At 33.4% G+C, this 27,058-nt stretch overlaps 11 protein-coding genes and 2 non-coding genes across 13 annotated transcripts; 9 read left to right on the top strand and 4 right to left on the bottom strand.

The window, feature by feature from the left end:
* Positions 1–1,023: 1,023 nt before the first annotated feature.
* Positions 1,024–1,095, bottom strand: PHYBLDRAFT_t78. The gene has a single exon. It is a non-coding gene; the product is annotated as a tRNA-Cys (tRNA).
* Positions 1,096–5,035: 3,940 nt separating this feature from the next.
* Positions 5,036–7,000, top strand: PHYBLDRAFT_165265 (hypothetical protein; the record flags this gene model as incomplete). The annotated part of the gene is made up of 6 exons (XM_018435190.1): positions 5,036–5,071; positions 5,097–5,522; positions 5,580–5,894; positions 5,922–6,285; positions 6,367–6,705; positions 6,774–7,000. The coding sequence occupies 6 exons, from the start codon at positions 5,036–5,038 to the stop codon at positions 6,998–7,000; spliced, it is 1,707 nt and encodes a 568-aa protein (XP_018294793.1).
* A 371-nt stretch (positions 7,001–7,371) lies between these two features.
* On the top strand, positions 7,372–7,683 carry PHYBLDRAFT_142261 (hypothetical protein; the record flags this gene model as incomplete). The annotated part of the gene is made up of 2 exons (XM_018430771.1): positions 7,372–7,476; positions 7,540–7,683. The coding sequence occupies 2 exons, from the start codon at positions 7,372–7,374 to the stop codon at positions 7,681–7,683; spliced, it is 249 nt and encodes an 82-aa protein (XP_018294792.1).
* Positions 7,684–7,731: 48 nt separating this feature from the next.
* On the top strand, positions 7,732–9,314 carry PHYBLDRAFT_142260 (hypothetical protein; the record flags this gene model as incomplete). Its single annotated transcript, XM_018430770.1, has 6 exons — positions 7,732–8,048; positions 8,130–8,246; positions 8,310–8,702; positions 8,783–8,960; positions 9,023–9,127; positions 9,195–9,314. The coding sequence occupies 6 exons, from the start codon at positions 7,732–7,734 to the stop codon at positions 9,312–9,314; spliced, it is 1,230 nt and encodes a 409-aa protein (XP_018294791.1).
* A 679-nt stretch (positions 9,315–9,993) lies between these two features.
* On the top strand, positions 9,994–10,268 carry PHYBLDRAFT_142259 (hypothetical protein; the record flags this gene model as incomplete). The annotated part of the gene is made up of 2 exons (XM_018430769.1): positions 9,994–10,185; positions 10,251–10,268. 2 exons carry the CDS (start codon positions 9,994–9,996, stop codon positions 10,266–10,268), a joined length of 210 nt encoding a protein of 69 aa, XP_018294790.1.
* Positions 10,269–11,131: 863 nt separating this feature from the next.
* Positions 11,132–11,204, top strand: PHYBLDRAFT_t86. Its single transcript has one exon. It is a non-coding gene; the product is annotated as a tRNA-Thr (tRNA).
* A 1,969-nt stretch (positions 11,205–13,173) lies between these two features.
* Positions 13,174–13,767, bottom strand: PHYBLDRAFT_109106 (hypothetical protein; the record flags this gene model as incomplete). Its single annotated transcript, XM_018428092.1, has 1 exon — positions 13,174–13,767. A coding segment is annotated over one exon (594 nt), but the record flags the coding sequence as incomplete, so codon positions are not given.
* A 1,123-nt stretch (positions 13,768–14,890) lies between these two features.
* On the bottom strand, positions 14,891–17,866 carry PHYBLDRAFT_142257 (C2H2-type zinc finger transcription factor; the record flags this gene model as incomplete). The annotated part of the gene is made up of 1 exon (XM_018430768.1): positions 14,891–17,866. One exon carries the CDS (start codon positions 17,864–17,866, stop codon positions 14,891–14,893), a length of 2,976 nt encoding a protein of 991 aa, XP_018294788.1.
* A 1,672-nt stretch (positions 17,867–19,538) lies between these two features.
* PHYBLDRAFT_142256 (hypothetical protein) lies at positions 19,539–20,162 on the top strand (the record flags this gene model as incomplete). The annotated part of the gene is made up of 1 exon (XM_018430767.1): positions 19,539–20,162. One exon carries the CDS (start codon positions 19,539–19,541, stop codon positions 20,160–20,162), a length of 624 nt encoding a protein of 207 aa, XP_018294787.1.
* A 228-nt stretch (positions 20,163–20,390) lies between these two features.
* On the top strand, positions 20,391–21,011 carry PHYBLDRAFT_142255 (hypothetical protein; the record flags this gene model as incomplete). The annotated part of the gene is made up of 1 exon (XM_018430766.1): positions 20,391–21,011. The coding sequence occupies one exon, from the start codon at positions 20,391–20,393 to the stop codon at positions 21,009–21,011; it is 621 nt and encodes a 206-aa protein (XP_018294786.1).
* Positions 21,012–21,389: 378 nt separating this feature from the next.
* PHYBLDRAFT_63052 (hypothetical protein) lies at positions 21,390–22,381 on the top strand (the record flags this gene model as incomplete). The annotated part of the gene is made up of 2 exons (XM_018441064.1): positions 21,390–21,408; positions 21,978–22,381. The coding sequence occupies 2 exons, from the start codon at positions 21,390–21,392 to the stop codon at positions 22,379–22,381; spliced, it is 423 nt and encodes a 140-aa protein (XP_018294785.1).
* Positions 22,382–22,539: 158 nt separating this feature from the next.
* On the top strand, positions 22,540–23,775 carry PHYBLDRAFT_63053 (hypothetical protein; the record flags this gene model as incomplete). The annotated part of the gene is made up of 4 exons (XM_018441065.1): positions 22,540–22,609; positions 22,750–22,893; positions 22,926–23,124; positions 23,442–23,775. 4 exons carry the CDS (start codon positions 22,540–22,542, stop codon positions 23,773–23,775), a joined length of 747 nt encoding a protein of 248 aa, XP_018294784.1.
* A 220-nt stretch (positions 23,776–23,995) lies between these two features.
* Positions 23,996–27,010, bottom strand: PHYBLDRAFT_165258 (hypothetical protein; the record flags this gene model as incomplete). Its single annotated transcript, XM_018435189.1, has 8 exons — positions 23,996–24,274; positions 24,327–24,454; positions 24,507–24,609; positions 24,685–24,697; positions 25,430–25,562; positions 25,943–25,946; positions 26,297–26,371; positions 26,903–27,010. 8 exons carry the CDS (start codon positions 27,008–27,010, stop codon positions 23,996–23,998), a joined length of 843 nt encoding a protein of 280 aa, XP_018294783.1.
* Positions 27,011–27,058: the final 48 nt, after the last annotated feature.

Genomic DNA, 27,058 nt, shown 5'->3' with positions numbered 1-27,058 from the left:
CCGTACGATCTTTGCTTGAACCAGAAGAAGTTGACAGCTTCTTTGACTTGGTAGGCTTGCGTTCAGAGGATATGTTGCACTTCATGTGTATAAGAAAAAAAATGAAAAATGTGGATATTGAACTTAAATTACATATAAGCAATAATATATTATATACTAAATAAAAATTTCGATTCTATTGTTGATTTATCCAAAATGATTGTATATTTAAATATACATCTCTATGTATTTGTGTGATAAAGAAATGTCTTGTTTACTTATCAAAAATGCTTGTACACTTGAATATACACCTCTATTTGCTTGTAGGATAAATAAGTATATTGTTTACTTATTAAAAATGCTAACACATTTGCATATTCAACTCTATTTGTTTATATGATAAAGAAGTATTAAAATATGTATTACTATTTTTAGCCTATTCAAAATAGTGTTGAAAAATTACATCTTTTCCTTCAAAATTAATCTCATTCATGAATAAGAATTGAGTAAATTTGAAGCAATCCAAAATAGGATATGCAGAATATTAAAAATTAAAACCCCATTTTGATGATTTTCATAAACTTATTCAAAAATGAACAAATAGTCACCCTCTCTAATAACAAGTCACTAGAACTTGTATCACAAAAATTAAGCACAACAATCATCATTCTGATTGGTTGACAAGAATTTGGGCACGTGTCGGACATTATTTTGATGAATCCATAAAACCTGAAGATAGTTAACCGCAGTACTTCTTTATGCGCAGTAATATCTTTCTGAGCATTAACTGCAGTATAATGACTATTTCTTTAATTAAATATAAATAATAACTACTGCGAATAATGTGCAGTATTAGTTTAGAAAACTATATAAGACAATTCAAATTCATATCAATAAAAAGTATCTTTTATCTTCTCTTTGATTTTACGTATACTCCTTGATCCCCAGTGGGTTTGACCTTTTGACTTTGTTATAGTAAAAGGAAAACCAACCCAGATTGGGAACGACACATGACAGAACAACCTAGGTCGAAAACGATAAAAAAGGACCCACCGTGATTTGAACACGGGACCTTAGGATCTGCAATCCCACGCTCTACCGCTGAGCTATAAGTCCGTTTTTGACTTTATCACATGTGTTGTAGGCACCTCAGGCTTTGGTCAATTTCTGGTGAGGGATATCAGATGGTGGATTTCTTTGGTGGTTTGGTTTGGCGATGAGCCATGATGGGTGGTACCGGACTCGTGGGAGTTGACGTCAATGGTGAGTCGACCGAGTGACGTGTCTCGAGGGACAAGAGTGGTCCCCCCAGGTTTCTTGGGAAATCTTGTTTCTGATACCCCTATACCCAAACTCCCCAATATAATCCCGTTCCTTAAAATTAAAATACTCATCTACATCATCACCTCAGAAACACCTGTCACCCACTAAAAACATTATACATCTTTCCCCTAGTTTTATACACTTCTTTATCGCCAACATTTATTTTACACTATTTTTTATTACATTTTATTAGATTCTATTATTATACTATTATTATATTTTTTACTTTACTTTACTATATTATTATTATATTATTACTTTACTTCTATTCTACCTCACTATATTTTTACTTTATCTTTATTCTATTATTATGTTTTTACTATACTTTAATTTTACCTTCTCTATATTTTTCTATTCCACTTCTACTATCAACACCAGTTACATGTAGTAAAATTTTCACTTGACTTTCTTTTCTTTCCCTCAAAAAATTATTTTAATTAAACATTTTTATTTATAAAAGAAATAACCTTTTCAATCAATAGGATCATCATTCTATCCTTGATCTTATTTATTTTTGTCCATTATTATCATTATTTTTCATTTATACACAGTGTTCTTATTCTTTAGAGTGTTGTCTGTTGATCTTGATATATTTCATTTCTTTGTTTTTTCTTTTCTGTCTTTCTCAAACTTTGTTGTTATCAACGATTTCATTTTTATCTTCTCCCTATTTTTCTACCTGTCTGTCACCAATTCTTACCTGTCAAATTACCTATTTTTTTCTATTTTTATTGTATTCTTCTTCTTGTATTTTGTAATTCACATTACATTTATTTACTAAGTGATACTGTTACAATTCACAACAAACAAACACATCATGCATCACTTTTGATATAAGTGTTGTAAATTTTTCAGCATTGACCAAAAATGTATATTTGTTTATGTGATGTCAACTTATGCACAAACTATTAAGTTATGGACAGTGCAAAGTTGTGACTCCATCTCTAGACATGACAAAATCCAATTTCTTGGATTTATTTTCTCTCTCCCTCTTTTTCCTTTTTTTTTGCTATTGACATTTAAATTCCTGCTGGACTTTAAATGCTTTTCCCTTTTTTCTATTTTTGTTTTTGATTTTTATTTTTTTTAGCTTGCTTCCCTTTGCATTGCACTTGTTCCTTTATACTTCTTGATATTACTTTTTTAGTATGCTTCCCAAGAGTTCATATTTTTTAGTAGTTTGATTATTTTTATTTTTGATTATTTTTGATTATTTCCTTTTGTAATTATGTCTGAAGATCTGTACACTCTTCTAAATAATCATCATTTAGCATAAAATGTATCTAGATTGTCATCTTATATACAGTTGTCAATTAGTATATAAGAGAGACGTTTTTATCACAATAAAATTCATTTAGTTTTCATCTATATTCCTTTTGAATATTGTTACTCAGCTTAAACTATTGTTCTGCAAGAAATACTAAGTTCTACACTATTAGAGTTTACAAGTACTGTCTCACCATTTGTCTGCTTGTATGTTTATCTATTTGTCTGTTTGTCTATCTGTCTGTTATCTATATATCTGTTTCTATCTTTTTCAAGTCCCGTTCATTATTTAAATTCCTTCTTGTTGGATTGTCCTGACTAAAATCTCAAGAATATAACTATACATATAATATATATTATATTTCTGACCAGTTGCATAACAAATTATAACTCAACAAGCATCAATTTTGATATAGGGTGTTGTAAAAATGATCAGCATTTCACAAAATTTTAGTTGTCTGCCAGTGTGTTGACAATGCAGAATTCTTTGTAATTCTAGAAAAATTATATTCTATTTTTTTATTTTCTGGTGGTAGCCAAGACTGAATAGAAAGCAATTTTTTTATTTGTAAAGCAAAACATCAATAAGTACAATAGAAAGGCATCATTCTGTCAAAAATAATTTCACACAACCACACATCTTATCTTATTCTCTTACTATATTTAACTTAATGAATCAACTTGAAGTTAATATTATTTTTATTATATTTTCTTTACAAGCATAATTATTTTTATGATTTTAACTTAATAATTATTTTATTTTATTTGTACTTAATGATAGTAAACAAATCACATTTAATAGATTATCAATTATACAACTTTTTATTATATTTTCAATAATTTTATTTATTTAATTATTCAACAAGTCAATTGCAAAACTATAAATATTGCAATACTTGCATTTAATAAAAATTGATTTTTCTTGGTCTTATTTTCTGATAACAAGTTCTCTTAATATTTAATGTTGTTGATATTTTGCTTATTTAATTATCCAAGTATATTGAGTCAAGTCTATTGAGATTAATCAATAGTACTGTTTTTCTTTTATTTTTTATTATTGATTTTATTATCTTTAATTCTATATTCTCTTTTGAGTTTTTCTTTTTCTCTCTTATGAAAAAGAAAGGTTATTTCACATTTACAAACTCATACAAGCCTTAAGAACAGTGATAACATATCATCTGTCAATGTTTATCACAGATATAATCACCACATATGTCAAACATATGATGCGTGATATGTTTGTTTGTTGTGAATTGTAACAGCATCACTTGGCAAATAAATTTAATATAAATTACAAAATATAAGAAGAAGAATATAAAAATGATTGGAAAGAATGAGTAATTTGACAGCAAAGAATTGGTGACAGACAGGTAGAAAAATAGGAAGAAAATAAAAATTAAAATTGTGACAATAACAAAATTTAAGAAAGACAGAAAAGATAAAACAGAGAAACGAAATATATCAAGATCAACAGACAATACTCTAAAGAATAAGGGCACTGTGTATGAAAAAAATATTAATCATGGGCAAAATAAAATAAGATCAAGAATAAAATAATGATTTTATTAATTGAAAAGATTGTTCCTTTTATAAACAGAAATATTTGGTTAAAATAATTTTTTGAAAGAAAGAAAAGAGTTAAGTGATAAATTTTTACTACATGTAACTGGTGTTGATAATAGAAGTGGAATAAATAAATATAATAAAAATATAAAGAGGATAAATAAAAGTATAGTAAAAATATAATAATTGAATAAAAATAAAGTAAAAATATAGTGAAATAGAATAGAAGTAAAGTAAAAAATATAATAATGATGTAGTAAAGTAAAGTAAAAAATATAATAATATAATAATAATAAAATATAATAAAAATATAATAAAAGTATTGTAAATAAATATTAAGAATGAAAAAAGTGTATAAAATTAGAGGAAAGAAGTATAATTTTTAGTAGGTAACAGGTGTTTCTGAGGTGATGATGTAGATAGGTATTCTAATTATTTAAGGAATAGAATAAAATTGGGGGTTTGAGTATAAGAGGTATCAGAAACAAGATTTCCCAAGAAACCTGGGGGGACCACTCCTGTCCCTCAAGACACATCACTTGATTGACTCACTGTTGACTTTAACACCCACAAGTCTAGTAGGGGATCTATATAGACATGTAAGAAAAATGAAAGTCTATATTTTCTGGTAGATGATAAAATATTAACCAAAATGGTGACTGCCAATCCTTTTCTTTGTTTTTGAATTGTTTATTTGAAACAGATATTCTATATCCATTAAATTATATGTTTTATTAAAATACACAGTCTCACTAAATATGTCAATCAACAACACTCAATCTAACGAAACCATTTACACTTTGGCAACAATCTCCCAAGCCTTGGAATGCTCTTCTGTTCCAGGAGTGATGACACTTAGATTAGAAAATATTATTAGAGTAAAAACATCTGAGTGGAAAGAATGTTTAACAGAGATTGGGGAAGCTTGTGCAGTCAAGTGAGTCATTCGCAACACCAATAAGCAACCCACCAACATTACTGCTGAAGAAGCCAAAGCAACTGGTATTAAGTTGTGTTTTTCTCAGAAGTATTCCTGTCATCGTTGGGGAACCTATGAATCTAAGGCAGCTTTGCGTGTGGTTCAAAAGCAAACAAAGAAAAACAAGTGTTCTGCTCTTCTTCATGTGAAAGGATTCTTTAAGACACCTGAGTTTTATGAATTTGTTGTTACAAAAGATCATGCAGAGTATACTCCTGGTGATATGCGTAGTGATATTTGCACCCTTCCTCTTGCAAAGAAATATCTTCATGAGTTGGCTCAGCAATTAGAACAGTCGTCAAAATCTACTAGTCAAATTAGAATTGATATGTTGAGAGCTGTAGATCAATATGGTAGAAAGTCTGAAAGAAAAGTTAACTATTATGATATCTGGAATTTGATGAACAAAGTAAGCTTTAAAAATAATATATCTTATAGCATTTACTTTAATATATTTCTGTAATAGATCAATAAAAAGCTGTATCATTTTGACAAAGACCAAATGACTTCTTTCTTAATCTGGATGAACAACAAACTTCCTGCCTTAAACTTCAACATCTTTAAGGCAAACACTTCCTATTCTCCAGATCCATCGGCCTTTGCATATGGTTTTATGTCACCCGTTCAGCAAGAAAAAATGAAAACCGCAACTTCTTTCTGTTTGGATACTACTCATGTAATCTCTAGCAACGTGAATGAGATTCTTTATACCCTTTTGGTGCGTGATGAAGATATTGGTAGAGGATGGCCTGTTGCCTTTATGGTAACCAATGATCAAGGTGTAAGCCCCATTGTGCAGTGGCTGTAGTTCTTGAAGAGATCTTCTTTGCTTGTTGACTCAAAGCAATTTACTATTGATTGTTGTGCAGCAGAAGTTCACGCCATTCAGACAACTTTCCCTGCAACATCCATTCAATTTTGCATCTTCCATGTAACCCAAGCATGGAACCAAAAGTTATCTGACAGTGTGAAGATTCCCAGATCCTTACCATCAGAGGCACGAATTTTACGCGGTGTGATGATGAAGTCTCTGCAAGAGATCATTTATGAAGAAGACATAGACAAGTTTCGTCATAAAATTGTACAGTTTAAAGAAGACTTTGACGACCAAGAAAGCTTCTTGGATTACTTTGAGAGAAACTGGTGCACAGAAGCAAAGTTTAAGATCTGGAGTAGAGCATACCATGAATGACAATTCTCCCATATGCTCACAAATAACTATATCAAATCCTGACACAATCAATTAAAAACAGTTTTCATGAAAAGATCTAGAAACAAGAGACTTAATAAGCTTGTTATTGTTTTAGTACATGATGTTGAGTATTTTCTCACCCAAGAATATGAACATGTCATGTCAAACAATAGTCCAATGAGTTCTTTTACTAGACAACAAAGAATACGTGAGATGGAAGCTGAAGAAGTTGATGATGATGACAGGAAAATGATGATTGTTGCTCCTGGTACTGCAGAAGATGTAAATTTGCAAGTTTGGTCATTTGTAAATGAGAATAGAGCATATGTCGTTCAGATTGCAGAGCCAAACTTGATTATTTTGTGCACTTGCTTTGATTATCAGCAAAGATATAAATCTTGTAAGTATATGTATTTGCTTAAAATGCATACAAACTGATCTCTCTACTTCTCTCTACCTCTGAAACAGCCACAATCACACCAACTATCAGTCATACATCTGCTTTTATACAGCAATGTATTGACATCAATCAAACACTTTGGTATGCAAATCAAGATCTACTGACTATGCAACAGTATATGACTGAAGATGATGGTCAGACTTTGTTTGATGCATATCAACGCTCTCTACAAGTCTTTCAGTCTATAAAAAACAAATATAAAGTTCATCTTTGCAGATCTCATACACAAGAATAAAAGTATAACTATCTAGCTTTTTTCTCAAAGAAATGTTTTGTAAATTGAAACAACTTTCAAAACGACTTAGTAAATTATTGCATTTTTTATTTTCTGATAGTTGTATTTTTTGTCTTATTTTCTAGTAGATAAGCCTCAATTTTGGCTAATACTTTACCATCTACCAGAAAATATAGACGTTCAGAAAAATTAGGGTTGGACATGCAAAAAAAGACCAAAAGGGAGAATTAAACATGATGCCACATATAATTAGTTTTGCATGTTACACGCATTTTTTTTGAGGGGATCAGATAAATTACCCTTCAGATTGCCAATTAAATCACTGCCCTTTTTTACTATAATATCAGCTCGTAATTTTTTTGTCATTTAACATGAGCAACATTAACAACATCAACAACACCAACGACTTTGTCATTATTAGCAAGATGTGGAAGAAGTACGATGTTGCCTTGACTGAGTTCAACTCAATTTTTCTTGTTAGAAGAGAATTCTCTTCAGTCGTAGCTGTTTGAGAAGCTGCCAAGGCATATGGTATCAAGCATAACATTGCTCTCACTACTGAATATGCATCAAGCTCTCGCATCAAATTGATTTGCAAGCACTCTGGCAAATATAGAGATACCAGAAAAGCCAAGAAGGTTGCTTCTGAAACATCAGTTATGGGTGAAACTCTTCCTGAATAGGAGAGAAAGTGCAAAAAAAACACATAGAAGCATGACTTCCCTTGCTTCATGTGTGCCAACAGCAAGAAGGGCAGAAAGCTCACTGCATGCTCCCATGAGGCAGAGCATAACCACCCTATCAAAGAAGACCACAGAGCATATGCTATGCACCACAAGCTCTCGCCTGAGGCAATGGCGCTTGTGGTTAAGCATCTGGAGAACAATGATGATGTATTCACCATTTTCAACAGTTTAAAGATTAATGGATATACAAACATTGTTCGCCATGACATTGCTAATATAAAGCAACATTTCGGAAAATTGGAAAAAGGAAAGGAGATGTTTGACTTTATCACCACTCTGCAAGATCTTGACTTCCATGTCAGGTATTCTGTTGGTAATACAAAAGACAATCAAGTGAATATGGTCTTCTTTGTGTATCAGGATGTGATCAATGAGGCATGAAGAATGTCTGAGACTGTCATTATTGATGCCACATATAAGACAAATAGTCATCAAATGACTTATGTCAACATTGTTGGTACTAGCAATGTGAGTGGAAACCCTCGTACCACTTTAAAGACGTATCCAATTGCCGGTGCTTGGGTAGAGCATGAGACAGAATAAAATTATCTCTGGGTGCTTAGCTGTCTCCGCGATGCAGTCTGGCCCGATGACAACAACAACAACAACAGCAACAGCAGCAACAACACAAAAACAATACTTCTCCCAGATGTTTTCATCACGGACAATGAAAAAGCATTGAGAAAAGCTATTACTCAAGTCTTTTCTGAGTCAAAGCAGTTGTTGTGCTATAAGCATATCAAAGACAGCTTTAAAAAGCAATTGCTTCTGATGATGAAGGGAGATGAGAGTAGCAAAAAGAGAGACCTGTTGGATAAGCTGTCAGAATTCCTTGACCGAATTGCTTTAAAATGCATTACACATCAAGAAGTAAAAAAGAAAACAAATAGATATCTTGAATTTGCAAAGAAAAATTGCAAAGACCAGGGAAAAGCTGCTGGTGCTTTTTTTGAGAAGTACATATAAATTTTTTAAATTTGATGTAAACAGTGTATTTAACTATAAAAAATTGTGTTTTTTTAATATACTTTATCAGAAAAATGAAAGACAAGGAAAACTGGGTGAACATGTATGTTTACAAACATGCCCATTTTGGCAATTGCACGTCGAACCATGCAGAAAGTGCCCATGCTTCTCTCAAGCATTCTCTTGGTACTTCCTTGGGTAAACTGAAGACAGTTACCCTTAAAGTAAAAAAGTGGTATGACAAGTTGGTAAGTTTATTTTATATTATTTTATGCATTTATTGGTTATAATATATTTATAAATTGTACAGGTTGCAGATCGCAAGCATTGGCTAATGGTGAAAAGCCTTGGAGAAGGAACAAAAATTGTGTTTGATAAAGTCAATGCTGCCAGACTAAATGACATCCGTCTTAAAGTCTGTAGATTTGCAATGGATCAAATCAAATTAGAATTATCCAAATCCATTATACCCAAAAAACTAGTCAAAGCGTGCAAATGCCTTATACAATATAACTACCTGCTTCCTTGTTACCACACACTTGCCAAATTCGATATCATCCCAATCTCCTGCATCCCAAGACGCTAGAGAAAAAACTATCTAGAAGGAGAAAGTAATATATATAATAGTAGCAATAATTACGTGACGATTTTCTCATATAACATTTTATTATGTAGATCATTTAACTATCCAAAATGCAACCCCAGTACCCTCAAACATCAACAATATCAAACTAATAACCCCAGAATTCAACTATGCTCTTGAGCTTATTTGCAAATATTTTGCCAATGCTCAGAGCAAATAAGAACAACTCAATATATACTAATTGATAGAAAAAACTTTGAAACAAATTGACACACAGAAACTCAAAAACCTTAAGGGCCTAACAGTAGTTGAAGCCATTAAAGGCCGACTAAAAAATACCAAGTGCAAGATGATTGCATTAGAGCATTGCATTAATACCGAAAAAGAAAAAATTATAAAAAAAATTAAAACAGAAAAAGAACAAAAAAATAAGATTTTAATATTGTTTAGATTTAATTTACTAAATCTTTGCTTTGTTTTCTAGACAAAAAATATTCTCAGCTAAAGAGCAAAAAGCCATAAAAAATATTATCAACTTTGGGTCACCATGCAATCTCACATTACTAACAAATCTCATAATCGCACCAAAACATATATCAACAATCTTTTCTCCTGAAGCAGACAGAAATTGTGGGTACAGGGCGATAGCAATAGAAGTATACCAGGATCTGGAAGAGTGGTCAAAAGTAAAAGACAAAATGCTAGAAACATTTTTAAAGCACCAAAACAACTACTATCACGGAAGAATGGAGCATGGCAATATGTCTGCATCCAATAACCCACTAATTCGCAGTCTCCAAGACAAATACTCACCTTTCCCCCAGCAACATTGGTTTGGTACAATTGACCATCCTCAACTTGTAGCCAATACATTTAGCAGAGCAGTGACTGTATATTGGAATACTCCAATTAAAACAGGCGACTGTCTTTTTTTTTCTATTTGCTACCTTGCCAGAAAAAGTGGAACCGATAATTATTATCTTAGATGTAAACCACTTTCTTCTTGTCAAGTGCAAAAACACTTGAAATTTCTGCTGGCCAAAAATCAACTCCTTTCATAAAAAAATAATTTAAAAACATAGCCTTGAAGATTATTCTTTGATGTACTAACAATCAAGGTATGGCTTTTAAACTAGAATTATCTTGAATTATACTAACTTTTTGTATATATCTTTTTTACATTTTTTTTTACTTTTTAGATTCTATACTTACCTCTATTATCAATATTCTCTTCTATTTCTATTCAATTTATTATTTTCTTTCTATTTATCTATATTTCTATACTTATCTTCTTTACAATCTTCCATTTTTATTTTTATATTTATTTCATTATCATTTTTTATATTTTTACAATCAACATTAATTTTGAAACATTTAATAAATATCAAGGCTAACCCCTAAAAAAATGCTTGTAATATGCAAAACTAATTATATGTGATGTGATGTCTAGTTCTTCAATTTGCTTGCTTTTGCATATCTTATCAGTGTTTAATTTGTTGGTAATACTCCCAAAAGTCAATTATAGATGAAGTCACGTTTAATTCTTCAATTTGGTTGCTTTTGCATGTCTTATCAGTGCTCAATTTGTTAGTAACACTCCTAAAGACCAATTATAAGTTACGTCATATTTAATTCTCCCTTTTGGTCTTTTTTGCATGTCCAACCCTAATTTTTCTTGCATGTTCATATCATTGCCCGTCTGGTACTACCTATCATGGCTAACTGCCATGACCAAATCACCAAAGAGACCCACCATCCAGTGCCTTTCACCAGAAAATGTTAAATGTTGTATTTCTTTACATTAAATAATACATTACGCGCTATATCACACGTGTAGCCCGTTTAGCTCAGTGGTAGTAGCGCTTGTCTTGTAAACAAGAGGTCGGTTGTTCAATCCAGCCATCGGGCACTTATTTTAATACATTTCTGTTATGTTTGTCAAACATTATTTTTGTCGTTCCCGATCTGGGTTGGTCTTCCTTTTACTATGTCGGACATTATTTTGATGAATCCGTAAAATCTGAAGATGGTTAACTGCAGTACCTCTTTATGCGCAGTAACATCTTCCTGAGCATTAACTGCAGTATAACGACTCTTCTTCTATTTAAATATAATATAATAGCTACTGCGGATAATGTATAGTATTAGTTTAAAAAACTATATAAGACAATTCAATTCCTATCAATAAAAAGTATCTTTTATCCTCTCTTTGATTTTACGTATACTTCTTGATTCCCAGTGGGTTTGACATTTTGACTTTGTTATAGTAAAAGGAAGACTAACTCAGATTAGGAACAATAAGATTTGTGTCAGCATGTCAGTATTGTTAGAGTTGACATTGGTGACCAAAATTGGAAGTTGCAAGCAACCAGTAATGATTGACTTTTTAGGATAAAAGATCTTAACTTTGCCAATTGGTCTTTTGTCTATGTTTTAGTGTTGGAGATGAGGAATATACTTGTAAAGATATTACTGGATAATCACCATCTAAGACATATTATCATAGCTACAGTGGTCCCTTGATAATTTCACGCCCCTTTAATTTCACGCTTCAATAATTTCAAGGCTCTGAAGACCCAACTCGAAAAATAGAGCTTAACTTTCATAATTCTCGTTAATTTCACTTTTACGAAATTTTTTGGCCTTGAATCCTTAAAGAAAAAAAATTAGCCAATCAGATGAGAGCAATATAGTTACAGCTTGTTTTAAATTTTTTTAATTCTAGCTTGTCACGATTTTGTAATTGACATCAATGTCAAGTGCATTAAGTTTTCATGCCAAACACTGGGTTATCAAGTTATCATTTAGCTTACTTTTTTTATAAAAATTTTTTTCATTTTTTTTTTCAGAAATAAAATAAAACTATATGTGCTATATTTTGATTAAGTTTCATTTATTAATTGTTTAGTAAAAATTGTTTACTTGAAAAATATAAATATAATTCTAATTTGTTTTATTATAAAAGTTTTTATTATAGATTTTATTATTTCTATCTGTCATTACTATTTATTGTTATTTGCAATTGTTACTATTTACAAACATATTACAAAATCAAGCTTTGACTGTACTTGGCTGCTAACTTTTTTTTCTATTTTTAAATGAAGAAAAATATATTTTTTATAGAAAATTGTTTTTATTTTATTTGAAAAAGAATAAATTTTAAAAAGACTTGAAGAAGCTGGTGACTTTAGTTTAGTTTGAGTTCGCGGTTTTCTGGAACTTGTTTCAAAGGCCTTCAACCTTACTGACCAAGTCTCTGTCAATATCTTCGTCTTCCAAGATATCCAAAAGTGTGCAAACACACTCAAACTTTTCCAAAGCAGAATAAGTTCTCTTAAAAGAAACTGCTAATTCCACTTCAGCAGTTTCTTCATTGCTGTTGTTGGCTGCATTTTCGTTGACATTATATTCTTCCATCACAATATCTGTGATCTCATTTTCATTGACCACTCTATGAGTGCATTGTCTCTCATAGAGTGGATCAGACTCATTTGTTGGGCAATCTTCCAGAGACAGAAGACCTGATCCAGTAATCTTGTCCAGGGTTTCTTGTAAACCCTCAAAGAGAACCTTTTCAGCCAGACTTTGCTGAATCATAGCCTGGTTTACATCTATAAATTATATTTAGAATATTAAGAAAGTGGAATTGAAAGATTATACTACTATTATGACCAATAAATTGTTTTACTACTATCTTCACTATCTTCGTCTTCAATAAAGCAAAAGATTGTTGCATTCCAGCAGTTCTCAATAATCTTTGCCGAGACAGATTCCCAAGCCTCTCTTATCCATTTCATGGCCCACAATTGATCAATTTCAAAGATTTTATCAATTGGCCCGATTTTATCTTGATTGCCATTTTAAATCATGCCAATGTATTAATATGCCTTGCCATACTGTTTACACTTGAAATAAGTCTTAAAAGCCTGAATGATACCACCATCCAATGGCTGAAGGTGGGACGTAGTATTTGGAGGCAGAAAAAGAAGCTCAACATTTGTAGGCGCATAATCTACTATATGGCCAGAGAAATTATCGAGGATCAAAAGCACTTTGCGGTTTTGTGCTTTCATTGAATGATCATAGTGACAGAGAAAAACATGGAAGATTGATTGTGTCATCCAGACATTACTGTTGTAATAATACATAGAAAATCCATGATCTACTGCCTCTTGTTTTTTGTTGTTTTTGTTAAAACAGTTTGGTCTTCTTGCATGACCAATCATCAATATGTCAGACCACTTGTCTGTTCCATTGGCATTGCACAAAAGGCCTACTGTAAGTCGCTTCTTATTTTCCTTCCAACCAGAAAATTTCTGGCGGGAAATTGTTGTTCTTGATGGGGCAGCATAGAAAAGTGCTGTTTCATCAAAGTTATAGATGTCACAAGTACTATAAGCCTTTATCTTCTCTTTGATAGCAGCCTTGTCAATCTGAAGTGACTCTATGTCTGTTGAACCAGTCTCACCATAAATTCAATTCATCTTGATATAATGATACTTTCCAAACTTCTCTATCCAGCCTTGAGAAGCATTAAAATCTTTAACGCCTATTCTTTCAGCAAAAATAGTAGCTTTAGTCTTAATCAATTCCCAAGTGATGGGAATCTGATTATTTTCAGCAATGTTGATCTAAAGGATCACTGCTTCTTCGATTTGCTATAGTTATGTAACAATATAATAAGGTTAATTTTATTTTTTATATAGAGCAAAAATGCATAATGTTGAGATATATTACATACAGACTATTTTCCCTTTCTAACACGCTTTCTGTTCTTTACGTTGGCTTGCATTATCAATCCCTGGTCTCCTCTCTTCAAAATCTTTGAGATTGTAGAAGCACCAGGAGCTTTTTGAAGGCCAAAGGTTTCCTTTGCCCATTCAGCCAATTGGGGGTTACTCATAAATGGCTTTTTCTTTTTAATATCACAAATCTCAAGGTGATTTGCAATATTAAGTGAAACGTTTTTTTTGCTCATTTTTATTGTTTAGTTCTGGATTTGATAGATTTCATTAAAGTATCAAAAAAAATTGAAAATAATATTAGATAAGCATTATATAATAAGCTAAAAGCATACCAAAAAGCTGTTATTATTTGATTGAATAAGAATTTGAAACAATAATTGGTTACGAGACAGGGGAGGGTGGAAAACAGTAATGCAGCCAGTAGTTATATTTAACTAGAATGAATTTAAACAGAGGATTGAAGCATACACCACCAGAGATTTTTGTTATCATTTTGGGTGAAAATTGGCACCTAAGCAATATGATTGGCTTAGAGGCCAAAATATTGTAATTTGTTTTCGTACTCAATTTTTTTCATCCGAATAAAGGATAAAATTAAGTTCAGTACTACTTGTGGGCTTTTAAAGTAAGAAAAAAAACTGTTAGGGAAGTCAGAAAGTGTTCAAGTGAGACAAAGGATTTATTAAGGAAAGTTGGGGGTTGGTTTGAGTAACCAAAAAATGACTTCACAGAAATTACGCAAAAAAATTGATGTTGAGAAGAAGAAAACAGAAGGTTCAAATAATAATTATAATAATAATAAAGAAGTAGCATCATTTTATTCATCAAAAAGAATATTATTGAAAATGAACTAGTAGGAACCGAACTTGCTCAAATTTACAATGTAAAATGGGTTGCGGAAAATGTGCAAATCTAACTTACAAACGAGATTCATGTTAGCAACATCAGAATGCTCACCTGTCATTACAGCCTTGGCATAGTTATTGTTTCTGTCATTATCCGTACGAGGAACAATGCTAAGAAACTTAACAACAGAGCCTGAGACAAGTCCTATATGAGGGCGAGAGATTGGATCATCTTTAAAAACAAACGCGCCAAAACTGTTGTTTTGGATGGCGTCATCTTCAATATCTTCAGTGTCGTTGTTGTCCTTTAGCTCTCTCGAGCCGCCAAAGAAGGTGTAATAGAACAAAGATTCATTGTTGTCCTTAATGAACCTCTCTATTCCAGTTCCAGACTTCTCTTGGTTGCCAGAGCTATTAATCCATGACCCGCCGTCAATTACATGTTGCAATGCTACCTGCTTTGCAAACTTTAGGCAAACATCCCTGGAAGTGTTTTGGCGATTCATATGAAACAGATGTTTGCAAATGTGCTTATTGAACTGTTCGCCCTTTTCTGTTTCATAATTGAGGGCTGGGCCAAAACGAATTATATCTTCCTTGAGATGTGTCAAGTAATGAACTTTCAGCTTGGTGCAATATGCCTTGTGGAGCTTGTTCTTGGTTCCTTTATCGTAGTCAAATAATGCTCTGATCAAGCGCTTCACTGCATTATCTACTCTGATAATATAGTTATCAAAGTCTGATATCACCTGACGAACAAATACCAGAGAACACAATCGGCCAAGTTCAACAAAGCATGGTATTACAAGGTCTAGCTCATGATTTCCAGAGAATTCTGTAATCAGAATTACAGGAAGTATTTGAAGCAGAACCTTGAAATCTCTACCGAGGAATGAACCACTATGTCTCAAGTTTTGGGTGAACTTTCTTGATAGACCAGTTGATCGCGTGTAATCTGTCAAGAATTCTGAAAGTCTTGCTATTGTGGCTGTGTCATTCTTAAGCACGACCTTAACCAAGTCAATTACCATATACTTTGCAACACCAAGAAGTATCGTGTGGAGAATTTCCACTGGTGTATCCTTTTCTGGATCAAACGACTGCAATTCTAATAAGCGGCCAGTCAAACGATCTCTAAAGCTTATCTCGTTTGCAGGCGTGTTCATTCCAATTTTCGGAGCATTTGGGATCTCAGTGTCTCTGCCAGGTGACGAGTTTGCAAGAACATAGTGCTCTTGAGTTCGTCTCTCATGGCACTCACAGAAGTAGGACAAGTCCTTCACAAAGTCTTTTGCATGTCTAAGTTCGATGTAGCATCTTCTGCAAGGAAATGTGGTGGCCGGCCCAAGCAATCCGCAAAGTTCCAAATGACATGGCGTGTCAGCCTCAATCCAAAGGACGGGAGCAACAACCAGAACATACTCATTGTCTTCAGCGGAGAACATTTTTACACCTTTCTCGAGTTTCTTAAAGTCATCAACGATTGCTGGCAGAAGAGACATACCATTTGCACCATCTTTCTTAGGGATTGTAGAAAGAAACTGGATGTTTGCTATCGAATTTCGATTCTTAAAAGGCAAGGCAGCGCATTTCATTAACCAGCTTTCAAACGGATTGTACTGCTTTGAACGATTGCTGGAAGTGTCATCTGTAAAAAGGATGATTGAAACAATCCTAACTTTGTAAAACACTGCATCGCGATCTACATTACCGGGCAAAACAGAAAGAGGCATAGGCTTCTTCATTGGATGAACTCCAAAAAGAAGAAAGTCATGAGCAGAACTCAATCTGGTAAGGCTACTTGAGATACTGTAGTAGTGATCTCTTTCAACAGGAGTGGTGTCAACGTGAGAGATCTGCTCTACTCTAAGATTGGTAACAGCAACCTCAACGCCATAGCATACAATCGAAATCGCTCTGACCAGATACCCTCTTGCAAAAATGTTTTTATTTGCCGTGTGGAATGATTCAACCAAAAAGCAGATGCTGCAATCGTTTGTTTTCAAGTAAACGATGTTTCCAAACCAGACATCTATACCATTTACAGTGTGCATAGGCTGCTGAAAGAGATGGTGGGTTCTCCACTTTTCACCTTGTTCCAAACAGATCGATTGGTTTGGGGTATGATCGGGCATGGACGAGATCAACTTGGATTTCTTTGGGTTTGCCATAAGAAATCTCAAGTGATCAGACAGAAGATTAATGTGGGCGAATGCGTCCCCATTTGATCCAGGTACTGATATTCTTTGTGAAGGAAAGACAGGCATCTTGGACTTCTTTCTTGCCTGATAATTTAAAAGAGCATCCAAATGAGGTAACTTAAATGTTCTTTCTATGGGAGTTTCTTGCTGGATCTTAATGATCAAGTTCATCGCAAGCAGTATCTTCTTCAACATTCGCTGGGAGATCATATCATTATCCCCATCAATAAAAGCGAAAAGGATCATGGTTTGAAGATCGCGAAAAGGATAACAGCTTGTAGGGTCATTTACAGCACCAATTGTCTCAAAGACTTCTTCCGGGATCTCAGAGTCATCATCGGTCATTGATACCTCATCAGAAGCAGCAGCAGAAGAAAACATGTCAGAGAACACATTGAAAACTGGATTACTGTTCATTTCAATATCAAAGAAATTATCGACAATATCGTTTTCCTCGTCTACAATGTTGTCTTCTTCATCCCCGATACTGGAGGAGTCATCTTTGTCACTCAAGTAATCAAATGCATTAGCATCCGGAATAGTGTTCTCGACTATCAATTCGGCCTGCTCGGGTTCGTCGAGTACAGTATTGGTTGCCATTTGATTACTTATATGGTGAACCTTCGAATGCCTTTTCAATAACCAAGGCTTTTCGAACTCTTTTTCGCATTCAGAGCAGGTAAAAACACCTGAATTGATGCTAAAGTTAAGTTCGCCTTGCCTTTTAGGGGGGCGAGTCTTAACAATTTTATATGTTTCTTGTCTTATATTCTTTTGCATAATAGTAAATTGATTGTAAAAACAAAGGGGGGAAAATGACTTTGCAAAAATAATTGAATTTATAAAATGTGGAAAGATCGATATTTAATGTCAGTGGACCAATTAGAATTTTTTTTACTTCTTTTCTTTTAAGAAAATATCACGTGTTTTTGTCTTCTTTTTCATTTTACTTTTCCACAAAATATTTATTATTTGCATGAGCTTCCATTTGTAAGATATTCCAGTATGCTTATAATATTTATAGAAGCAGAATTTTGCTTAAAGACTGTAAGCTCAAAGGTATTTATGCTATCAAAGTTTTTTATGTCATTGTGTTTATTAATCATACAATTCTAGTTTATAAATTAGTTTTTCATCATCTCGGTAAATCAATAAAGAGGTAATAACTACATGTTCCTCTTACAAAGCAACAGAAGACTAACTATTTACTCCTCACTTGCAGAGATTTAGCTGCCTTTTATTGCAAATGCCTTAATAGAGTCAAAGGTAAAATTCTGTTAAATATATATAACTAAGTTTAATTACTAATTATTAGTTCTTCTGCTTTAGCTTTTCTCGAAATTCAAATCTTTATGCTCTTTGGGTTTATTGGAATTTCTGGCACCGGGTCTCTTGGATTAGCTAGACATAGTAGTTTGCAGCAAACCGATCGCGTAATTTACAGGCATAAGTACAAACAGTTATACTACTAGTGTTTCTAGTGGTATGTATATACTGGTGTGCTACTGCCTGTGGATTTTATGGTCCAGTCTAGCTTTTTTTAGCCTAATTTTTTTCGAAAATAAAAAATAAATTTTTTACAACCCAAAATTATTTGAAACAAATTAAAAATTTGAACCATTTTTGAAATTGTGCAGTACATTTTTTAATCGAAATCTATTGGCCGAGAGTAGTCCCCCTATCCCCCCACTTTTCAGTCCCCCAAAAAAATGAATTTCCTGTTATGGGCAAAATTCGCCCCGTATACAAGAATCCTTTTAAGGAACAAGATTACACAAAAAAATCTGCTGTGGTGTATATAATCATTACTTGATATATTTTTTTCTATTAAAGAATAATGTAAACTCCGCCCATAGTTGGCGGAAAATATATACTCCGAACTCATTAATTTCACTCTTCAATAATTTCAAGGCACCTAGTGTTGTATCCAACATAATCGTAGATTCAAATAGAGCGCACAGACAATAAGACAAAGACATATTGAATAAGCGACCAGTATCAATTATACATTATTTCTCACACTATCATTAAATAAAGAATATACTGATAACAAGGTCACACACCTTAGTCAACATCACTAATCACTCAAACAAGAGCATGGGTAATAACTTAACAATATATTATCTATGATATAAGAAAACAGACATCACATGATATACTCATATCATTATCCTAAATACACACGCAATGTCTATATAAACTCACATAGCAAATAGCAATAGAAGATCATCTTTCTTTTCATCAATAAACAAAGTCTCACCGTACTTCTCGTCTGCACTTTGTTTTTCTTTCTTTTCTAAAAATATAACACCTGGCCTTCCCTAGGCCTTGAAATTATTGAGGGACCACTGTATAAGAGAGAAGTTATTTAAAAAGTGTTAAATAAAAAATATAGATAAAGAATTTACTGTATAAGTTTCACCCTGATAAAAATAAGTCTCTGGATATTTTGATGCATGAGAAGTTACCATCACAGAACTACTGTATCTTTACTGGCAATCTTTCTGCATACAGCAACAATGCACAGCATTTTGCATTTGGATTTCAATCACCATCTCAAATGATGCTTATGAGAATTTCTCAGTCGTTTTGTCTTGATACAACACATAACATCTCTGCACGCAACATTGAAATATTATACTCGCTTGTTACTCATCATCCTGATACTGAAAAAGGGTCTCCTGTTGCATACATGATTACAAACGATCATAGTGTTGGCCCCATTAATCAATGGCTTGTACATCTTTACGAGAAAAGCTGTTTCACTCCCTTATATATTACCATCGATTGTAGTATTGCTGAAGTTAATGCAATTACAGCAGCATTGCCACAGACCATCATCCATTTCTGCAAGTTTCATGTTTTGCGTGCCTGGCAGCATAATTTAGACAGCAAAGTAAAGCTTGATGCTTCATACACATCAGAACAACTTGACAAATACAAGTATGAGCTCAAGGCCGATCTCAAAAATATACTTATTGAATCAGATGAGAATGAATTTTTGAGAAAAATCCAGGAGTTTAGGCTTCGTGTACAAAGTCAGCAACAATTCCTGGCTTATTTCAAACGTAAATGAATTGGAACAGAAGAATTGTTGAGAAGATGGGGAAGGCCATATGTTGCAAATGACCACAAAAGATATTTGACAAACAATTATATCGAATCGTGGCACAACCAATTGAAAACAATATACTTTGGCCATACTCGCATAAGACAATTGGACCGTCTTGTCTTTATTTTGACAAACGATGTGGAGTTCTTTTACAACGAAAAAGTGGAACGAATCCACATATAAAATGGACGAATGGGTCCGATTGAAAATGAACTTGCTCGACACTCTTTTTCTACCAATACCATACAAGATGACATGCTCTCTTTCATGATCATTAATCCTCTTAATGAGATTGGCAATAGCATGGAGGACTCTAACGGCAAGTGGACAGTAAAGTCATTTACAGGTGAAGCACAATGGTATCAGGTTAATGTATCAAACAATTTGATACAAAATTGCACTTGTCCCAATTTTGCTTCACGTCAAATTCCCTGTAAACACACACATCTCCTAAAGAGATTTATTGGTCTAGACTTTGCGTATACAGTTCAAAGGGAAAACAACCACCTCCAACTGCAAAGATCGCTTGCATCTGAGCATGAAGTGGCAGTTGTTAATGAGGAAGTTGAAAATGAAACAAACACAGTTGTTGTGGGTGGTAGAAACAATTCTGTTTGGTTGCAAAGAATCATGGCCCAGAATACAACACTTCATCATCAAAGAGAAGACTTAGAGCAGTTGATGGATGTTCCAGGAATTGATGAAGCCGAATTACAAGTGATTAGTGGTTTACTTGGGGAAGCAATGAATCGTATAGACACTCTTAGAAATGCAAACTCTTCCTGCTTTAGAAATCTTAATACACAAAGATAATAAAAAATTACAATTATGTTCTATAATAATATGTTTTGATAAAGAGAAAAAAAATGTAAAAAAAAAACATTAAGATTCCAAAAGAAACAACAAAAGTAAAAGCTGTCACTGCTTCTACACATCCTTATAATTTAAAGCCCCTTGCAACATAAAAAAGTAGACCCCCCAAGTAATTTAAACTCGGCGCGCAAGGAAATAAGTAGGTACGTTTCACCAGCTTTCGCTGCTTGAATGTTGAATATAACAGTAGCTTAAGCACCAGCCAATAATAATAAGTATCGAAAAAAAACTGGCGAAACCCCCTAATGACCCTCGGTTGATATGTCTTCTCTCATATGTACAATACGCTTGATTAGAGTACCCATAAATATAGTACCTATGCCCAAACTCCCCACAAGTAAGTTAGACTTCTATAATTTTGTATCAAGTTAACTACTTTTATATAGATTGTTTATGTTTTATTTTTGACTCTGTTTTTATATGAACTTCGCCATCAATTGTACATAAAGTACAAAATTTACAACATTTTGGCCAAGTAATGACACCTAAAGTATCAAACTATTTTTTTAGATGCTTGGATACTCGTTTTTCATTTTTCGAAGATTCGTCACAGCCAATCATTTTTCAAATTAAACTATCGCTATATCCAACAGTCAAGCATCCAAAGCTGGTGAAACTCCCTAATCAATAATGTTCTCAACATCCTCTTCAGTCGTCCTGACTTTGGAGAAAAGATAAGCCGATGGAATGCATAGCTTAAGGTAACAGATACAATGCGCGATGTGTACGATGGTGCAGTATGAAAAGAGCTCAGGGATAGTGATGGTGTTCCGTTTGTTGAGTAACCTTGTTCGATGACATTGGTTCTCAATATTGACTGGTTCCAGTTGTTTGACAAAGTGTCATACTCCTACAGTACAATATGCGTGGTCATCAGCAACTTTCCTTGTAGTAAGTAGCTTAAAGTCGAAAAAATTGTTCTTGTGGGACTTATCCCTGATCCCCAAAGAGCCCAAAACCAACGAATTAATAACTGCCTTGAGCCAATAGTAGATGAATTGATACAGCCCTATCATGGAGTAAGGATTCCAACGTTCGAGTTTCCTGCTGCAGAGGTATTTTGTGCTGAATTGATAATGGTCTCTTGCGACAATCCAGCTTCAAGAAAGTCTAGTGGATTTACCGCACACAATAGCACATGTGTATGCTTTAAATGCAACCGTCATTTCACTCCCCTTGACAGCACGAACAAGATTGATTTCCATGGGTTCAAAAAGTCTGAGTGGGTTCACCGTAGCTGTGGGAAGAATAGGCTGCATGGCGAGGAGTTGAATAACACAGTTACCCTCTCGGAAAGGAAGCATCTGTAGATCGAAAATGGTGTTCGATTGTCACAGTTGCACCACCTTGCATAATTTGATCCGGTACGTGAGCGATCATTGATCCAATACACAACCTGCTCTTGGGGATAGTAAAAAGAATTATGGATTAGTGGATCGAACGTGGTATTTTCGGAGATAGAGATTTAATGCCCATACAAGAGTTACCTGATAATATGATTATATCAAGACGGTATACTTTATTGAGAAGTAAAACGAGTAAGAAGTTTGCATTTATGAAATCAGATGAGTGGATGTCGTCGGTGTTAGTGTATTTCAATAGTTAGGTTAATTTTGTTTATGCCTGCCATTACCTCGCAAAACCCAGTATTTAATTCAATGGTATTAATACCACATAGACACCTTGAACAATCCTGTGAAGAATGCAACACTCTATATATTGTCACAATTTTTACCTGTAGCATACACCTACACCTCCATCTCTGTGGAACTATTCTCGATATTGGATCAGTGTATGGTTATTAGCTCTTTGGGTTCGAGAGGTACAACGGCCTATTAAAAAATATCAGTACAGATGGCAAAGACGGCTTTGAGACCACATTCATAAGCTGCTTCCTCGAAGATATTTACAAGGATGACCTTACTGAGGCTCTTCACACATTCCCCATTAAAGATGTCTTCCTTCATGACCTTTCCAAACTTGCCTCTTTATCCACACCTGTAATTACTTCGCAACCCACCTCCTCCACGATTGTTCAGCCACCATTCATCTTGTAAGCATTTGTGGATTCTTTCGAAACTATCAAAGTTCCCATTATAGGCAATGAACCTCTCCCACCTACATGTTTCCAACTTTTAATTAATATACCTTCTTCAATACGTGATATTGATTATCAACATTTGTTGGCATACTACACGTTTGTATATCTCAATCAAACCTCATCCATTATCACAATTCTGCAGCTTCTCCATTCTTTGTCGATGATCAATTCATAAAGTCGAAATCAATCAGCATCCTTGGCCAAGTATCCTATGGAATCAACGGCACCACTGGTCGGGAATCATACGTATGATCTTTGTTTCTTGGTAGTGAGGGCATTAGAAAAACTGTATTCACTTGTCAAATCCAGTATAGCTTTATTTATTCCTTCATTCCTCCTCCGACCTCTCCTTATTTCCAAACTCACCTCACCCATCACGACCAACATGTATTTGCATTCGTCAACTGGTTTCCTTTGCTTGCAGATAGGTTACGAGAGAAAGATGGAGCTGAAATTTGTGGATCAGCACTTTCACCATCAAACTATCATTCAATTTTGCCTGAACATAGAATCTCCTTAGAAGTATCAATTGCTAATCAGACAACAGGACTTGTCCAAAAAAAAAAATCGGTAGTTGCTTTACCAAAAAAGCTTTCTACTTAAAAAACAATAATAATACATATATTTTTTTTAAAAAAGAAAGGAAAGCAAATGACTAGCAAAAAAGAACAGAAAGAATAATTACTACCTCTATATAAATCATCAGTATGGAGTTTGTGAAGGTGAGAATAAATAAGACGAAATAAACAATAATTTTTACTTTTGTTTTTATATTGATATTAATTCTATGGATGAATTCGGCGTCTCTGACAGCCCGTATTCCTCAAATATTGGTAACAGCTCTCACCATAGCATCTTCTTTCACCTTGAAAACTCTGCTATGGAAGTTTGTGTGAAGCATTTTTTGGAGCTCGCTTTTTCTTATTCCCTCCCAAAGAAACTTTGGGACTAGGTAACCAAGGAGATTGGCAACGGTCTCTTTTTCGGGACTTTTGTTAAAGTGGACATCGGTCGTACACTTCAACCTCGCCTCGTTTGCACGGACAAGGATAGGATCACTCGAATTGAGGTTGTCATTCCACATGTACCACCGAATCAATTTCTAATTGACAAAAATGTTTAATAGTTGAAATATCGTATATATTGATACTTACAAAGGCCTTGTCTGTATTGTTGCGCCTGACTTCAAGGATGATGACAGCAGGGGTTCTATAATTGGGGACCAGCAGCAATAAGAGCGCGACCAAGAGAAACATAGGCAGATGTCTGGGATTTTCCGTCGCTACATTGTCCAAAGCCAACACGAATGGCTGTATGCATTATGGTGAGTTAACCAGGTAAATTGGCCATGTATTCCTCCATATTGGTCATCTTAAACAAAAGATCTTTGTGTCCTTCAGAGGGACGAGGGAAAATTGCGTGTATTCCAGTTATGATCTATAATATTAAATAAAGCATATTTCTCAATTATTTAACGTTTGGTTTCAAATCAATAGTTTATTTCTTACTTACAAGCAAGTATGTACTTGAGTAAGTGAATAGGTAAAAAAGAGATAGAGAGTGTGTAAGCAAGACGTATTATGATATTGTAAACAGCTTCTTTATACAAGTATATTAAATGGAGCTGTAAGTATATCCACAATAACATCTTGCAACGTTGGGATGTCAACCCTTTATCATATTAGCTTTTTGGACCCAATTCAATTTTTTTATCTTGTCCCTCTTTTTTCTCTCTCTCTTTCGAAATTTTCATTATATTCACGCGTTTTTCTATCAGGACACGCCATTTTTTTTTTAAAAAAAGTACTTCTTTACAGACAGCAAAAAAAAGTTAATTTATTTTGTTGCCATGACACAAACACCCACTTGTTTCGTCTCTCTTCCACTTTTATATCCGTAATTTTTCTGCTAAGATCAGCTTCTTTAAAATAGTTTTCTTAAAGCTAAAAGTAATTACTATATTCGGTTACTATAAACACTCTTGTTTTGTCATATTTCAATGCCTCGTCTTCACAATGTCCACCCGGGTTAGCCAAGGGTCACAAATATACTTCATGCCATTATCCCATAAAAATATTCTGACATTTTCTCTATAGACCGTGTCGACCAAAAAAAAACATTCTCTACAACTAAGCAAAGTCGTCAACACAGTATGACTTTATTTCATTTTTATTTATTATACGTCTTTTAATAATAGACGACTTGCTGCAACTTAAACTTGATATGGATGCAGCTGAAATAAGACAGTGATCCCTACCATTGCAAAAGACAACTAATCTTGGTTTCTAAAATCCCATAAAAATCGCCATTAGTATCACCAATACTACCCCATAGTATAGCTTCTCCAAAAAAGTCCCAAGCGAGAAAGAGAAGAGCTTTTTTTACTAATGCTTCATAATAGTAATAATAAGAAATAATAATAATATTATTAAAAATCATATATCTATCTTTTTACTTTATTTTCCTATTAAATTAAAATTAAAGGCCACTTTACTCCACACACATTTCTATATAATTTACATACAACACTTCTTTTACTTTCTTTTTTTGGATATTTTTTCCCTTGCAATTTTACATATATAAAAACACAGAATACAGAATACAGTATATAAATATATAAAACTACAAAGGCTGTAGATCATATCGGGACGACGGGAAACTGGAATGTATTGCAGCCCTTTTTTTTTGTTTAAAATTTTTCATTTTTCATTTTTAAAAATAAAAATAAAAATTGTATGTAAGAATCAAACAAGATCAGTTCCGGAATTACCCGGCTTGGAAGAAGAAAAAATAAAAAATAAAAAATAAAAAATAAAAAATAAAAATAAAGAAATATTACTAGTTTATATACATATGATATACATGATATTTTAGTCAAATAATCAAGTAATTAATTAATTAATTAATTAATTGATAGTAAAGAACAAGAAGCAGAAGAATAGATTACTATGTGGTTATTTGTGGAGAAAATACGAGTCAAAAAAATAAATAAAAAAAATTGGGTGGCTCATTTTTTGAGCTTTGAGGCCACAGTTATCATTATTTATTTAATTTTGGTGTAGGCAAATAAGAATAGAGTACAGTTCAGCGTAAAGAACACTGGTTGAATTGTTACACATTTTACACGTGGAAATGGGTTTTGGGATGACTGAATGAATATCGCTTTTTCTTCTTCTTTTTCTCTGTATTGGTGCATTGACTTTGATATATATGTACAGTGTGTGTGTAAATAAGATAGAAAGTGTCGTTATTACCAGTATCAATTCAACGGTGACAGTAAAGGCATCAGATCAGATAAATTATAAAAGAGTGATTGAGTTGACTGTAGATTCTATCATTATCGTTAACCCATCTGATAAGCTAAACCAAGCCAAGCCAAGCCAAGCCAAGTTAAGTTTAACTAAGCTAGAGCAAAGGAATATATCTATATTATAGTCTACAAAATAAAATCCTATTCAGTGAAAATTAAACCCAAATGCTCGTATGTATGTATGTATGTATGTATGTACATCACTGAATCGCAAGCCAAAGAATATTATGATCTGTTGTTATATTTGATCCAGTTAATATAATCAAATCACATACGCTGAAATAGTTTTGAGCAAAGACCGCGAGTGTTAATCTAATTTACCCATCAAGTTTTGTATGTTGTTCTGTATTTTGTGTATGAATTTACGAATGGCCGTATATATTATATTATATAATTGGGTTGGGAAATTAAGCGTATTACTTTCATGTCAGCAAGTATCCCAAAACAGTTGACTTGGAAAATCCACATTGATTTCAACAATTGATTAGGATAGTCCTCACCCACACACACCTTGCCTGCTCCATGCATGTCTTAGTATTAGTATGCATTTACTTGTTTTCTCCCTATTATTTCTTT

The sequence above is a fragment of the Phycomyces blakesleeanus genome (genome assembly GCF_001638985.1).
Source record: "Phycomyces blakesleeanus NRRL 1555(-) unplaced genomic scaffold PHYBLscaffold_5, whole genome shotgun sequence".
Classification (NCBI taxonomy): domain Eukaryota; kingdom Fungi; phylum Mucoromycota; class Mucoromycetes; order Mucorales; family Phycomycetaceae; genus Phycomyces; species Phycomyces blakesleeanus.
This window is presented reverse-complemented; position numbering and strand designations above follow the sequence as displayed.